The 14,986-nt window shown below is 42.8% G+C and overlaps 1 protein-coding gene across 17 annotated transcripts in view; it reads left to right on the top strand.

Annotated features, from left to right (window-relative positions):
• UBTF (upstream binding transcription factor) overlaps positions 1-12,996 on the top strand; it is a 44,474-nt gene extending 31,478 nt beyond the window's left edge. For all 17 annotated transcript variants that reach the window (XM_083708504.1, XM_083708497.1, XM_083708493.1 and 14 more), the window contains 7 exons: positions 613-723; positions 1,099-1,187; positions 2,061-2,250; positions 2,884-2,931; positions 4,074-4,142; positions 5,361-5,510; positions 6,296-12,996. In XM_083708504.1, coding sequence (XP_083564630.1) covers positions 613-723; positions 1,099-1,187; positions 2,061-2,250; positions 2,884-2,931; positions 4,074-4,142; positions 5,361-5,510; positions 6,296-6,409 — 771 coding nt within the window. In that variant the 3' untranslated portion in view covers positions 6,410-12,996. The remainder of the gene's footprint in view (positions 1-612; positions 724-1,098; positions 1,188-2,060; positions 2,251-2,883; positions 2,932-4,073; positions 4,143-5,360; positions 5,511-6,295) is intronic.
• Positions 12,997-14,986: the final 1,990 nt, after the last annotated feature.

The following is a 14,986-nucleotide window of genomic DNA, read 5'->3' as shown; positions in this document are numbered from 1 at the left end:
AGAGGCCTAGTTTCATAATGGAATGACCTGCAGTGTGTCAGTAGCAAGACATGTGAGTGACAAAGCAGAGAGCCGTATAGCTTTGACTTGCTCCAAAATAGAGGCAGGAGTCTGCAGGGGGGAGGGGGCTGACTGACAACATGTCTTGGAGAGGAGTGCCATCTGAGGAGGTGGTGTCCAGCTTGGAATTTACTTCAGAGACTCAAGAAGGAGATGAACAAGGGGCAGCTCCCATCTGGTGGGTGTCCAGAGGAAGAATGTCAAATCAGATGAGCTGTGCTAGTGGGAACTGTAGCTGTAAATAGGGCTAATGTTATTATTGCCATTGAATTGATAAACTGTAATTTGAGGGATGGTAGCATGAGCCAAAGGAGTGCAAGTCTTCCCTTGTGGGGAAAGGGCATGAGTTCTGGCCCCTGGTTTGCACGCTGCAGAACTCATGAGATGACCAGCGTAGAAAGTGGGTTACCAGGTAAGCAACCTGCCTTTTTCAGGTGGTAGCTGGCATGAAGTTAGGATAGAAGTGGTGGGCTCAAAGTGGGGAGTTGTCTGAGCTCTGCACTTTTATGGAGTCCATGACAGTATATAGTAGCAGCTTTCCTTCTGCTTCAGAATGACCGAGGTAAAGCACTAAAAGCCATGGAAGCCACCTGGAACAACATGGAGAAGAAGGAGAAGCTGATGTGGATCAAGAAGGCAGCAGAAGATCAGAAACGATACGAGGTTGGTCAGTCTTTTTTTTTAAAAAAACCCACCCCACCTAGTATTTTTCACTTCAGTGTGATTGCACTGCATCGAGTGTGTGCGTGTGCACAGTTTCCACAGGAATGCAGAAAAACAGTCCTGTATGTGGTACTGGGCACAGAATATCAACTTCCAAAAAACCAGCCAGTTTCTGGCTGTATGGAGATATGCTTAAATGTAAGTGGCTTGTGCTTCCTGCCAGTGAAATGGTGGAATAAGATTATGCATAATTACACAGATTACATACATTCTCTTGTCTTTTCTTGGCTCAGAATCTGGATTGCCAGAGTTCTAAATTTTAATTCATTTTCTCTAGCAACTTGTATTCTGTTTCTTCTTTATTTTGTTCTGCAGCGAGAACTGAGTGAGATGAGGGCGCCACCATGCACAACAAATTCCTCCAAGAAGATGAAATTCCAGGGTGAGCCGAAGAAACCCCCCATGTAAGTATTGCCATTGTTTTAAAAAGAAAAAGGCAGGGTTGTATGTGTGTGCTTATATGTTTTGTGTTCTGAGTTGTGGTTATGGCTTACAAACGCACAGTGGTGAGGAATCAGTGGCCTTCCTGAAGTTAAGTCAACTTCAGTAGGTGGATAATTGATTGGTTTAAAGGCAATCTATAAATACTGTAAATAAAATAAAATAAAAAGTTCACCATACATAACTGAAGCACAATTAACATTTCTGGAAGCCCAAGATCATATTAAAATTGATGAACCAAAACCAAACAGCAGCAACAGAATAACTTCTAAAAGGCTTAATTCTTCAAAAGATAAGTGAAGTTTCTGAATGGAGCCAAGAGAAAAAAAACAGTTGAGCTTCCTAGGAGATGTCATTTCAGTTCTGTGGCTACCACTGAAAAGATCTGTTCCCTGTGGAGAGCAGGGTGGCATCCAAAGAGAGTGCCTGTGTTTGCATATCGTACTCAACCATGGTTATGTGCATGAACAAGAAGGAACCACCACAAGCCTTTGTCTCAGTATACCTTTTCCCTCCTTCCATGTGACTGGGAGGAGGATTTTGCAGAGCTGCATTCCACTTTCCACAAAATCTGACTTACCATTTCTTATGAAATGGTGATAAGAATGTAAAACAAATTGGTAAGTTTCCAAACAAACCGAAGTTTGTTTGGAAACTCTTAACGGCAGTGGGGGTTCCAGCTGCTCCTTTCTGCCTCTGAAACCATGGTTTAGCAATGCATGTGAACCCATACCACTGAGTTTTCCAGTATATTAAATAGATCCTGCCATCAGTCCTGCTGTCTTTCTTCCTCCTGCCCATTCACCTGTAACTTCTCTCTTTTGTGTCCTCACCAGGAACGGGTATCAGAAATTTTCTCAGGAGCTGCTTTCAAATGGTGAACTTAACCATCTTCCTCTGAAGGAGCGGATGGTGGAGATTGGAAGCCGCTGGCAGCGCATCTCTCAGAGCCAAAAGGAACAGTACAAGAAGTTGGCCGAAGAGCAGCAGAAACAGTACAAAGTACACCTGGATATGTGGCTCAAGGTGAGCTGTCAGTTGGGGGAAGGCACAAGAACAGGTAGCAGCTCCTTGAGAAGATCAGAGTGTTAGCAATGAAGCATCCGTGTGAAAGCCTTCCAAGTCAAGCCATATTGACATTTGACTCTTGTTCTGCAACCAAAGACTTTCAATCTGTATGAAATTCTGCTCATCCCCAGTTCCTATCAGCAACATAAGCATCCTAGACACTGTGTGAGCTTTCCCCACCTCTCATCTGTCCTCTGGCTTCATGGATCATCCTGCCACACAGAGCACTCTCGCATGTTCGTATACATTGTCTGAGGTTTTGTTCTGTGTTTTCTCTGCAACCCAAATCAAACTTCCTCTACCCTGACAGCATCTGCTTAGGCTTTTAGCATTTTCAGCCCTCCATTCCCTGCCTGTAAAATGGGAATAATTGTTCATAGGGCAGAACTCATTGAAGGACAGCCAGGGGCTTGCAAGAAGTGTCATATTAAAGTGCTGGCAAGGAATGATTCATCTGTGGTAATTATAATCTGGTTGCTTTATGTAGGGACTATAATCAATCCATCTTCTCCCACTCCTCATGTTTTGAACCACCTCCATAACATGCTTAATCTTGGCTTCTCACTCCTCCCCCTTCTGTCTTCTCTGCAGAGTTTGTCGCCACAGGAGAGAGCTGTGTACAAGGAACATACTTCCAACGTAGGTGTCTTGCAAGTGTTTGGAGGGGACTGGAAGGGGTATTTTTTCAACTTGACCTCTGAAATACAGTATAGCTTGGAAGTGAAAGGAAGGGAATCTCTTCATGCCTGACGTCTAGGGTTCCATGTTCTGTAACTCTGATTAGGTCAGAAACAAGGAACCTTTGGTCCCCCCCCCCCAAAGAAAAAGCTTCATTTTTGTATGTATGGAAGATGGAGATGGTTATGCGAGTGTAGAAACCCGCCTACCGTACAAATATAAACATTACATTCATTGTTCTGTCCGCTTGCCTCTGGCTCTTCCTACCAGTGGCATTCCCAGAAGGAAATGTGGCCCTCTGACTGAAAAGGGATACCTATCCCAGCAGGACTGCATCAGATAAAAGTGTACCAGTTACTGTTTGAAAGCTGCACTGAATTAAACAGGGTATTTATGGTTATTGAATTGGTACATTTTGATTTAATAATAGGATAGATTTCCAGGATGTTATAAGAACTCTTGAGTAGAAAAAGCTTAAGTTGCCTTTGTATTTTCCTCCTGCTGCTTGTTTTAACATTTTTGGCATCAAGTCTTCAGAATCTAGTGCCACAAGAACTAGATAGTTTGTTAGGGGCACATTTGATTTTTGCTAGAAATGGAGGATTGGGGAAGGGGCAGGCTAGATACTAGCTTGCTGAAAAGAATGCAAGTGTTTTCTTTGCCACTGGTGCTGTCATGGGTGCCACATAATAATAAACCCATTTTGCATTTATAGAAATCTTTTAGTGTGGCAGCACCGACACTTTGGAACTCCCTGCTTATTGACATCAGGCAGGCACTTTCACTGTACTGAACTGCACTGTATTTGGCACCTGCTAAAAACATTTTTGTTTAGGCAAGCCTACCCAGATACCAAGAACATTGGTGTATGTTTTAATCTGTTTATTCCTGATCTTAATTTTTTAAGAGTTCTAAATTGTTGTTAATTACTTTTAGCAATAATTTTATTGCTTTATTCTTTTTGCAAACTGTTTTGAGGGTTCTTTTTTTACAAAGTATATAAATTTTATGAAAATAAATGTTATAAATTTTATGAAATAAGTAAATGTTGACTCCTCCCCCCCTCTTTCTAACACTGCCCCCTCCCACTTGTATCTCAACAGAAACGCAAGAACATGGGGAAGATGCGAGGCCCAAATCCTAAGATGAAGCCCTCGGTGCAGTCCAAATCAGTAAGTGCTTTTAACACTTCTTCCTCTTCATCATGCAGCTGTTACCCGCAATGGAATAATCCAGGGAAGCTTGTTCCAAGGTTTGCCTTTGGCTGATTTAATGGAGCCATTTTGAAAGTGTTAAAACTGACCCCAGGAACTCTGCTTTCTTTCTGAACTGGTCTGGTAAAGCATTGCAAATTATTGTAAAAGTCCTTGCTTGCTTGCTTGCTTCTTATTTCTAACGGGGAGGGAGCCAAATTCTATGCAGGTGATTGATCGATGGCTGGGGCCCACTGATCTTCCACTGGGAAGGAGAGATCCAATCTCCCTATAGTTAGTTATATGGTAGGGTTGCCATACGTCCAGAATTTCCCAGATGCAGCCAGAATACTGCAGTCGGAAGCAGTGTCTGGGTGCAAATCGCTAAAATTTCCAGGGAAATCCGGACGTATGGCAACCCATGTTGGCAGTGTCTTTTTTGCCGATTAACTTTAAAAATAGCTCAAAAACATCATTTTTAGCTCAACAGCTTTGCCAAGTAAAGCTCAACAACCCCATTATAGGGAATGTAGTTTTTTTCCCCCTCTGTAGCTAATAGGCACAAGTAGCTTAGCTTCCAGGAGCATCAATTGATTCGCATGACCACTCTTGGGATGGATTTTTTTAATTATTAGTCTTGTGAAGATGATGTTTGGATGGGGAGAGGTTTTCTGCTGCACTTCAGGTGCTGATAGCTGGAAAGCTGTTTGCTCTTCAGATCCCTTTTCTTTCTTTCATTTTGGTCTTCTCCACTTTCCTTAAGTGGGCATGCTTGAAGTTGCAAATGTAAAAATCCTAGAGCTCTTGAGCATTTCATTAAAAATAAACCAGTGGTGAAGCAGTCAATTTTCTATAGTGAGAACTTTGGGTTGTTGAGCTGGCTTTCTTTTAACAGAATATTGGGGCAGAAGGGGCATATATTGTACCCTGCTTTGCAATTTCTGGCACAGCTATAGTGCATTCGGTTTCATTTAAGGCCCTAAACCGTGCCTGTGCCACCCTGGTGAGCACCTTCACATTTCATCCACATGCAAGAAGGCAAATTTTGAGAAATAGGGGTATGTTTGGCCACTTGGGGTTCTTACTGTGGACTCTTGGGTGTATAAAGGTGAATGCCATCTGTTGAGCTCTAGTTGTGTTGGTGGTGTTTTCAGTCTAGCTCTCCCATGTCTCTGTTAAATCCTGTGTGGTTTGCAGGAATCTGAGGATGAGGATGATGATGACGACGACGACGATGATGACGATGAAGAGGAAGAGGAGGAGGACGACGACAATGCTGACTCCTCTGAGGAGGGAGGGGATTCCTCTGATTCAAGTAGTGAAGAGGAGAGCGAAGACGGGGATGAGGTGAGTGTGCGGGCGTCTGTACACTTCTCTATATACACTACCTCTTGCTCACACCTATTCTGCAAAACTGATTGTCGGGGCTGCGTGTTTCAGTGACTGCTTAACTGTGCTTATTAAGCAGTGGGGGCTATCCCCAACAGCTGGGCTTTTCACAAGTTCAAAAGTGCAGTTCCTCTGAATATAACTAGAAGGCTTTTCCTCTTTTAAGGTGCAACCCTAGCATCCCGCCCAAAACATGGTGGATAGCAAGGCTCCTAGGACAGATGATGAGAGGTACAGATGAACACAAGCCAGCACCTTGCATATGAAGGAACAAAAGCGCTAGTCAAGGAGCCGCTGTAAATACATATATACATTTTCTGTCAAAGCGATCTAAATTCTGTACCAATAAAATGCTGGATTCTGTAACCTGTATAAATGACACAAGCTGAACAAATCTCTCATTTCGCATAATTTTATTTGACAGCTTCTATTACCCTGCATCCTTCTGGTTTCTACTAGTTGTGGAGGATGGGGGCAGCTGTGCAAAGTACTGAAAGACCTAGCCACTGGAAAACATGCTCATTTCCCTCCTTGGCTTCTGCGTTTCAGTAGGTGGGGGCGACAAGTCTTCAAGCATATATCTTTGAAACCATAAGAACAAGGCACTTTTATTCTAAAAATAAATAAATGTTGCATTTCCCAGTAAACTGAATTCTGCACCCCGCCACATTCTGCAGTCCCTCAGCATCACCTTGGGTACCCACACTAGACATAACTTCATATCTTGCCTCTTCCCTCACCAGAATGAAGAAGAGGATGACGAAGAGGACGATGATGATGACGACGACAATGAATCTGAGGGCAGCAGCAGTTCCTCGTCCTCCTCAGGAGATTCTTCTGATTCGGACTCCAATTGAACCATCCCCTTTCTCCAGCCGCCTTTCTTGCTGTACTCTATTCGGTTTTGTTTTTCCGGATAAAAGTAACATCTACAGCTGGAGAGCTAGGATGGGGAGGAAAGGGAGGAAGGAAATCACTGTGGTTTAATTATCTTCCTCTCCTCGCACACCTCACATTGTATTTAACTGTGTGTGGTTGTGTGTGAGGGGAGCAGGGGGGTAGAAAATATCTGACAACCAGCGGAGGGGTTTTTTGTGGCGGTGGTGTGGGGAGAGAATTTTTATTCTATACTCCTCTCTCTTATTCCTCCCCCCCTCCTGAATCTCTCTGGGGGTTCCCCCCCTTTTTTTGTTGAGGTGGGCAGGGTCCTGGCAAAATACAGGCCCCTTTTTATTTCCTCCCCCCTCACATATCTACCCCCCGCCCACCCCCAATTCTATCCACCAGCTTTGGACTTTGTACAAATTCTTTTTTTAAAAAAAACAAAAAACCAACATGGCAATGAGAGATTTCCCCACCCCCTTAGCAAACAGCCAGGGAGAGATGGGTTCCAGAGAGCACGAGCCATGGAAGGTTCTGGACTTTGCCAGTGTGACCCACCTCTCCTCAAAGTGGACAATCTTGTACAGTCTTGAAATTTTACACCTTGACGAAAGAGAACAAAATGGCCACAGCTGCACTTAGTTATTTCCTGTGATGAACTGGATATCCAGCAAATGTTTCCTGCTGAAGGAAACGGGATGGGAGGGTATATTTCACGTGAGTGCATGGCAAGGGTCAGGGAATAGAAAAGGAACTGAAGAAAAGGATTTCTTTTGCAGAGAGAATATCTGACTGGTATGCTGTCGCAGAAGAGAATTTTGGGAGCTCCAAGGTTACTGACTTTATTTTGCAGGAGGTGGACTTTTTCTGTCGTTTTTCTGACCAGCATTTAAACAAAGACAGTAGTGGCCAGACCCCTTTGGGTTGTTGTTGTTGTTAATATATATATTTTTTTTTACAATGAAGTGACCAATAATTGTACCAAAATGGGGCATTTTGTTTGACTGTCTTTGGAAGCGGGAGGTTGGTTGTGGGTGGGATCCTCTGTGTCATTAAGCTTTTTTTTCAAAAAAACAAAAAAAAATGTTTTATAAACAAAGTGAGACAACCATCTTTTTTACAACTAAATTATCCCATCTTTGAGATTGAGTACGTCATATGTCTCTTACCCTTATGCAGAGGCTGGGATCTTGGGAGTGGATGGGGTTTGTATATAAGAGGCACATAGATTCCCCTGGCCCCTTAGCATGCCTTGGTTTTATTCAGGCTGCATGTGTTCATTCAACTTTGGGCAGAGGAATGATGCCAAGAAGAGAATGATTCCAGCCACCAAGAAGTGTATTTCTTAGCCTCTTCTGTGGGGAATAGAAAAGGAAAGGAAACTCCAGTACCAACTTTGTGTTTGCCCTGTAAATGGCATCAGAGCTAGTAGACATGCTATTTGGGGGTCAGGTGGTGGTGGTTGTAAAAAAAAGAAAAAGCAGCAACCACACCTCCTTTTCCCTTGTAAGATGCCTGATCATACAAAACATCACCATGCCACAAATTCCCCTACCCATTCTCCCAGGGGCAGGGAAATTTGCAGCTTGGTGATTTCAAGAAACACTTTGTATGACTAGACATTACTGGGCAAAAGGAAGGGCCAGAACTATATGGCTGCTTCTTCCAAGGGCATGTCTCCCCTGTAATGTGGTAGTTCCAGCCTGAAAAAAGAGCAAGAAACTATTACCTTGTTTGGATGTAAGACTAAGATGTGTGTTAGCTCTACTTGAACAAGCCTTGGATGTGTAAGCTTTCCCCTTGCTGTGAAGAGATGAGAAACGTTTTGTTTCCTTATTTAATTAACCATGGTTGCTTGTTGTGTCCAAATGTGGACAATCTGGTTTAACTTTGCTTTACGGAAACAAGCCACAATTGGAAATCATGGTCTGTGATCCTGGCTTGTTTCCCTAAACCATAGTTAAGATTTGCCATAATATTAAACCATGGTTTATTGCAAACATAAGAGAGTTTCTAATCTCATAGTGGAAGAAAGAGGAAAGGGGAGGATGCATGAGCCTGAGACTTGTTCGCATGTTGATACACAGTTTAGCATAATGTCCAAACTAGATCAGTACAAATTAAATTGGCATTGGTGATTTTCTCAGAAAAACAAGCTGGTATGTTGCATCTTGCTATCTAATTGGACAGGTGGTATTTAGGCAAGGCTCCTTTTGCTTCTTCCCATCTGTGTTCCCTGTCCTTCTGTTTCTTTAATATTTTACATGCAAAACATAATTTAGTTTATGAGAGCATGCATCACTGACTAGCCTTTATTTTTACATTCTTTGGATGACTACCTGCTCTAATAATATGACAAGGAATTTCTCATTTTTAAGGCCAGATCCTGTGACTAGTGGCTTGTAGCCCCAATTTGGCCTGCAAGCTGGTTGTGTACTATATCTTGGCTCTTCGGTGCCCTTCATAGCACACTGTGTCTTCTGTTGACAAGCAAAATGAGAATTTTGCAAAACAAACTTCAAATGCATTGTAGTTTACAGAATTCATTGTTTCCCCTTGAAATATACTTTGGATTTTTATTTTTAAGCATACCCACCAGAAAAAGTACACACACACCCCTTTTATCCCTCCCCCCTTGTGGAAATTGAACACATGGCTTGTGCTTTGCTGATCTCTTTTGGGTAAGTCTGGAAACCTCATGAAGGAAACATGGTCTTCTAAAGAAAGACTTGGCTTCTGGCACTGCAGATACTCCCCTGGAGGGAAGCTGCACCATTTGAGAATGCAGTCGAGAGAGGGAGTTACAAAGGGGACTGAAGACCCTTCCAGATGCTGGACCACAGCTCACATCATCCCTGATCGTTGGCCATGCTGGCTGGGGTTGATGGGAGTTGGAATCCAGCTACATCGGGAAAGCCACAGGTTAGTCAAATCCGATTTACAGGATAAAAAAATCTTAACGGCAGTATTTCCCATTTAGTCTGCTTTTCTCTATCAGTTCACTGTCTCTTGCAATGTCTTGCTGTGCCAAATGTATTCCTTCTCTTTGAGCATCTTGGCCCCACAGTTGCCCTTTGGAAGTGTGCTGTACCTCTGTTCCATCACTGGGAAGAGTCCAGTTGCTAAATAATCTTATTTTGAACCAGCAACTCAAATAAATACAAAAGTCTCCCACTATTGCAAAATGTCTTGGGAGGACCTACAGGTTTCAAGCATTGGAACTTTCCCTACCTTTTGCTAGCATTTCTAGTTTTTTTGAAAAACGCCCACGTCATCTTGGGTAGCAAACTGTCAAAACTAGCCACAGGATTGATATTAAACTTACATACACCTGATTACAGGCACCACTGGAACCTGTGTAAAACTGGCTCCATTGAAATCTTGAGTGGTTCTTGGTGGCCGTATTAATTTAGGAAAGAGTATTTTGCATTGTGGGAATGACTTGACTGAATAACATGCAAAGGTTCCCATAACATACCTTGAGAAGTGCAAGTGAGAATCAGTTTTCCACTTTACTTTCATTGGGATGAACAACTTACTTCCATGTAAAGCACATCAGTCATGTTTATGAAGAGAAGTGCACCGTCACGTATGGGAGTGTATGTTTGTGTGTATGCAGTTGTTGTGGGAATAGTTCGGACAAATCAAGATTTTCCTCTGTCTTTTTTGTTTGTTTGTTTATGTTTTTGGTACATATTGGTCTGGGTTGCTTTGGGTTGAACTCTTGGAGGCAAAGCAACAGAAGTATGTTGTCTTTGGACAAGCGGTCAATCTCAATAGCCCTTTGGCTTTTCTGGCTTGGTATAAAATACCAGTAACACATCCAAGCAGGGATTTACTGAATAACACCAGATCATTTAAAGCAAAAGCTTTTCAGGGAAAAAGAAACTTACCTGAGAACATAGGAAATCAATTAATGTACAGTACACATGAAAATGGGTATTTTTATGCCCTTGAATAGTACTCAAACGGTTATTAGTTTTTTGTGGATTCAGTACACTTGAAAAACCTCCAAAGATCTTGCAGACTTGAAAAGATATTAAGTACATGTAATCAAAACTAAAACCGTTGAAGTTGATAGAAATGCCACTCAGGAAGAATCACTAAATGATGCAGGGTGTAATCCACCCCTTTTGGGTGGGGCAAGGGTTTGGATTGGTAGGTGGAAGTGCTGCCACTGAAAAGGGACATTCCAAGGGAGGGGCCAAGTCGGCCACACAGCCATCAGTGGATAGCACTGGGTCTGATGCTGGGTCCAGCTTGGCATAGCATTTTGCCTGCCACCGGCTTCGATCCCAGCCCATGTTCCTGGTAGGACTGCTAATGTGATGGTGGCCCTGCTGCTCTCTTAAGCCCTGCAAGGCAGTAACTCAGGTGTGAATGTCTTCCTAAAGCTAAACAATAGTGGAGCTGTATGATGATGATAAATAACCATTTACAAGAAGTACAAGAAAAGAGTGGCAACATGTAAAATCGTAAATAATCCGTTCAGCGTTTGCTTTTTAAGTCTGTATGATCACCAACACGTTCTCATTCCTGAAGTTCTTCGGGTTATTCTATAAATCCTTGCCTGCAACCTGTCACTGACCTTGAACTGGTGTATAAAAAATAAGTATTACATTTAAAAATGCTTACTATGTAGGGGTTTACTTGACCCAACATCTCATTTACATGGCTCTTCACCCATGTGCTAGTCCCTTAATATGCACAATTCCCACGCCAGTAATTTTGATCAAGAGGGAAGCCTCACTGCCATGCAAATGAAGAGGCTATCACATGGGTTAAGAGCCTTTTCAAGCAAGGCACCAAACTACAGGGAGCCCGGCACGGGGGTAAGTACTGTCTCCAGATTGTGAGGTTGGGTGTAATCTTCCTTTGGAACCAATAGGTGTTCCTCAAAGCTAGAAGTTGTTTTCGGTTGTCGTCATTGTACCTCATTCTGCAAGAGAATCCTGACGGGGGGGCGGGGTTAGACTTGTGAAGAAGTGTGGCAAGTTGTGTATGTTTCAGGTAACACCTTGTTGCCTCCTCCTTGCCCTCTGCCCGTTCGGTGCTAAGTTTTTCTCATTACGTGAACTGCATGGAAGCTACCAATAAATGCTTTTGCACAGGGAGGGCCCATACAGAACCATGCTAAGGGGGCATCATGGCTATGGATCCCCAAATCATGTGGAGTTTTTACATGTAATTGCCTCACCTTCCTTGAAGGCAGTGGAAGCTGAAACTCCATCCCTTTTAAGTGAGCCTTTGGTAAGTGTATTTTAATCAGTTAACACCTCTTCTGTTGAGTTATTTCTTAGTGAACTTGTGGCTGGTATAATGTGTACTCTGATTCACACATGCGCACATCTTTTGTGGAGGCAGGTGAGAACCAAAACCTTAACATTTTTGGACTCCCTTTTTATATAATTTTCAAGCCTTTCCCAGTTTTGTCTCTCCTGGGGTAGGGAAAACCTTGTCGCCTCATAAGATGTTTGACAGAACTTTGCCAGAAATGAGATGACCCAATGAAAATGTAGGATGCATCCATTTAGATGTACTTTTCTCACCTCAAGGAAGTTGGTTATCATTTGTGGAATGGAGGCATTTGTTCTGATGCAGCAAATGTGGCCACACGTAGAAGTAAATTACGCAAAATATCAGCGGCAGGGGGAGAAGGATTGCATATAATAACCAGGCAGTGTATGCAACACTTTCTGTTGTTCTAATGGAGCCTTCCCTACCTTGGTGCTTTCTCCAAAGGCCTGGCAAACTGGGACTGACTTGAGGGCATTTGGTTCAGGAAGTCTCTTAACAGATCCTACCCACTAGAAACCTGAAAAAAACACTTCAGCCATTGCCACATCAAGCTAGATTTCTCCACTTTAACTTTGCTTTTCATTGCCATGTCTGAATTCTGATAGGATGTGCCCAGTCATGCACATTTGTCACACATCAACCCCTCTGATGCTCCTGAACTCTATTTCTGATTCCGTCAGTCAATCTTCCTTCCCCCTTTTCTCTCTCTCCTCTCTCTCATCCTTCTAAAGTGAAACACCTGGTTTGATTTTGCTGAATGTACCAGCTCTGTTGTATTTTAGTAGATGTGTTTTTTAAGTAAAAAAAAAACAAACCTTAAAAAAACCTTGTTCTTTAAAGTAAATTTCTTACAGTACTGATGTCTTTTTAAAAAAGAAAAAAAAATGTTACCAGGGGTTAGGGAGGGAGACAGATTGTACTGTAAGAAGGTGGGACTGAGTGCATTTTTGCACTGTTGACAAAATGTGATATTCCAGATAGAAGTTCTTGTGAAAAAGGAATCATTTTTTTTCTAATATTTAAAGTGTTTTTGTAGATTTAAAAAAACTTTAAAATGCCAAAAAATATTAAAATGTACTGGATTTCGGTTTCTATTACTAAATGGGACTTGGCAAGCTCAGGATGCTTTTGGTTTCCTTAGAAGTTTTTGCTATTTGCACCAACATGGCAAGAACTTCAGCCTCAAGTCTAAATAGACTTAAAACTGTGGATCTCCCTCCCCTCCTTTTTTTTTTCCTTTTGTATAATAAAGAGCAAAAACAAAGCCTTTGTTCTCATGTCATTACTTGGAACATTAAAAAGAACTTGCAGGGAAAAGAGGATTTGAGGCTGTTTATATGGGTTGCTCTGTTCAAGTTGACCATATCTTTCATTTCTGATGGATATACTAATTGCTATTACTATTTTGCACTTTTTTGTGGTCCAGTAGAGCTGTGGACCTGGATATTGCCTTCCTCAAATGCAATCTGTTGCATCTCTGAAATACTGTACCTGAAATTAGAACTTCAGACTAATCCAGGCAGCAAGGCAACATTTGTATCAATGCTTCTAAGGCACTCGAAGGCAATAAACTAAAGATATATCCCTCACAACACACTGAAATAGGTTAGGCTAAGAGACGGAGGGTGTGACTCGCCCAAGGTCATGAAGTGAGCTGCTTTATGGTTGTATAAATATTTAAACCCAGACTGCAATTGTACACACACTTAATTTGGGGAGTAAATTCAGTGGCACCTACTTCTGAGTAAGCAAGCCTACCCAGTTAATGTACTGGCCACAATTTTTTTCTTTGCGAAAGGTACTTGAGCGCAAGGCAGGTAAGTAGGCCTAAAACCTGCTCTGAGAAAGATGGGCTAGACAATTTGAAATGAAATCCAGTCAAGTAGCTCTCTGGACTAGTCACTTTAAGGCTCATCCACTCTTAGAATGTTACAGCCTACTAGGGCCTTCAGTTTCCCTCTTTGCCTGAAACACTCCTACAGTTATTTTAACAGTTACTCACTGCAGAGGTGGAGAACTTGTGGCCCACCAGATGATACTGGACTCCCATCAGCCTCAATTTCAAGGTCTGCTGCCCCCTTATACTCTATAGCTGTGTTTCCCAAACTTGGGTATCTGTTTTGAACTACAATTCCTATCATCCCTGACCACTGGTCCTGCTAGCTAGGGATGATGGGAGTTGTAGTCCAAAAACAGAGACACAAGTTTTGGAAACACTGCTCTACAGCTACAGTGGTACCTCAGGTTAAGTACTTAATTCGTTCTGGAGGTCCATACTTAACCTGAAACTGTTCTTAACCTGAAGTACCACTTTAGCTAATGGGGCCTCCTGCTGCCGCCGCGCCACCAGAGCCTGATTTCTGTTCTCATCCTGAAGCAAAGTTCTTAACCTGAAGCACTATTTCTGGGTTAGCGGAGTCTGTAACCTGAAGCGTATGTAACCTGAGGTACCACTGTACAAGTGTGGTGTAGTGGTTAAGAGCGGTAGTCTCGTAATCTGGGGAACCGGGTTCGCGTCTCCGCTCCTCCACATGCAGCTGCTGGGTGACCTTGGGCCAGTCACACTTCTCTGAAGTCTCTCAGCCTCACTCACCTCACAGAGTGTTTGTTGTGGGGGAGGAAGGGAAAGGAGAATGTTAGCCGCTTTGAGACTCCTTAAAGGAAGTGAAAGGTGGGATATCAGATCCAAACTCATCTTCTACTTTCATCAACAGCAAATAGCTCTTTCATTCTTCATGCCTCTTCCAGTGTGACCAGATGCCAGAGTTCTCCCTTTATGATAAATGGAAACCAAAGTGTGCTGTGAATGCGTGTGTGAAAGGAAATGGAACAGAGAGAGAACAGAAACCTAGGATGGCAGCCATTTTGAGATCAGCTGCAGAAAGAATGGCACAGTATTAAAAAGGTTTGCACACTACTTGGCTCCCGTGGCATCAAATTTACAAAGTTATCAGTGGCAATAATCACATGGGATTCAAAGCCATGTTTACATAACTTAAATGCAGCAGCTGCTCCAACCCATGGACTCAGGTAAAAGAAGCAGCTAGAACTATAACTTCCAGGACAATCACACTGATGAGCAGGGGCTATTGCTGATGCAGGAAAATTGGGAGCAGAGCAGTGGTGAATTTTGGTGTCTCAACTTTCATTGGCATGCTGTGCGACACAAAAATACAATGCCACACCCCCCACTGCCGACCATTGGATTTCATGGTTGCGGCACCCCAGAAGCTCCGCACCCAGTGTCACCAAAC

This window comes from Podarcis gaigeae (assembly GCF_964106915.1).
Source record: "Podarcis gaigeae genome assembly, chromosome: 13".
In the NCBI taxonomy this organism is placed as follows: Eukaryota; Metazoa; Chordata; class Lepidosauria; order Squamata; family Lacertidae; genus Podarcis; species Podarcis gaigeae.
The sequence above is the reverse complement of the archived record's forward strand: the minus strand, read 5'-3'. Positions and strand labels throughout refer to the sequence as shown.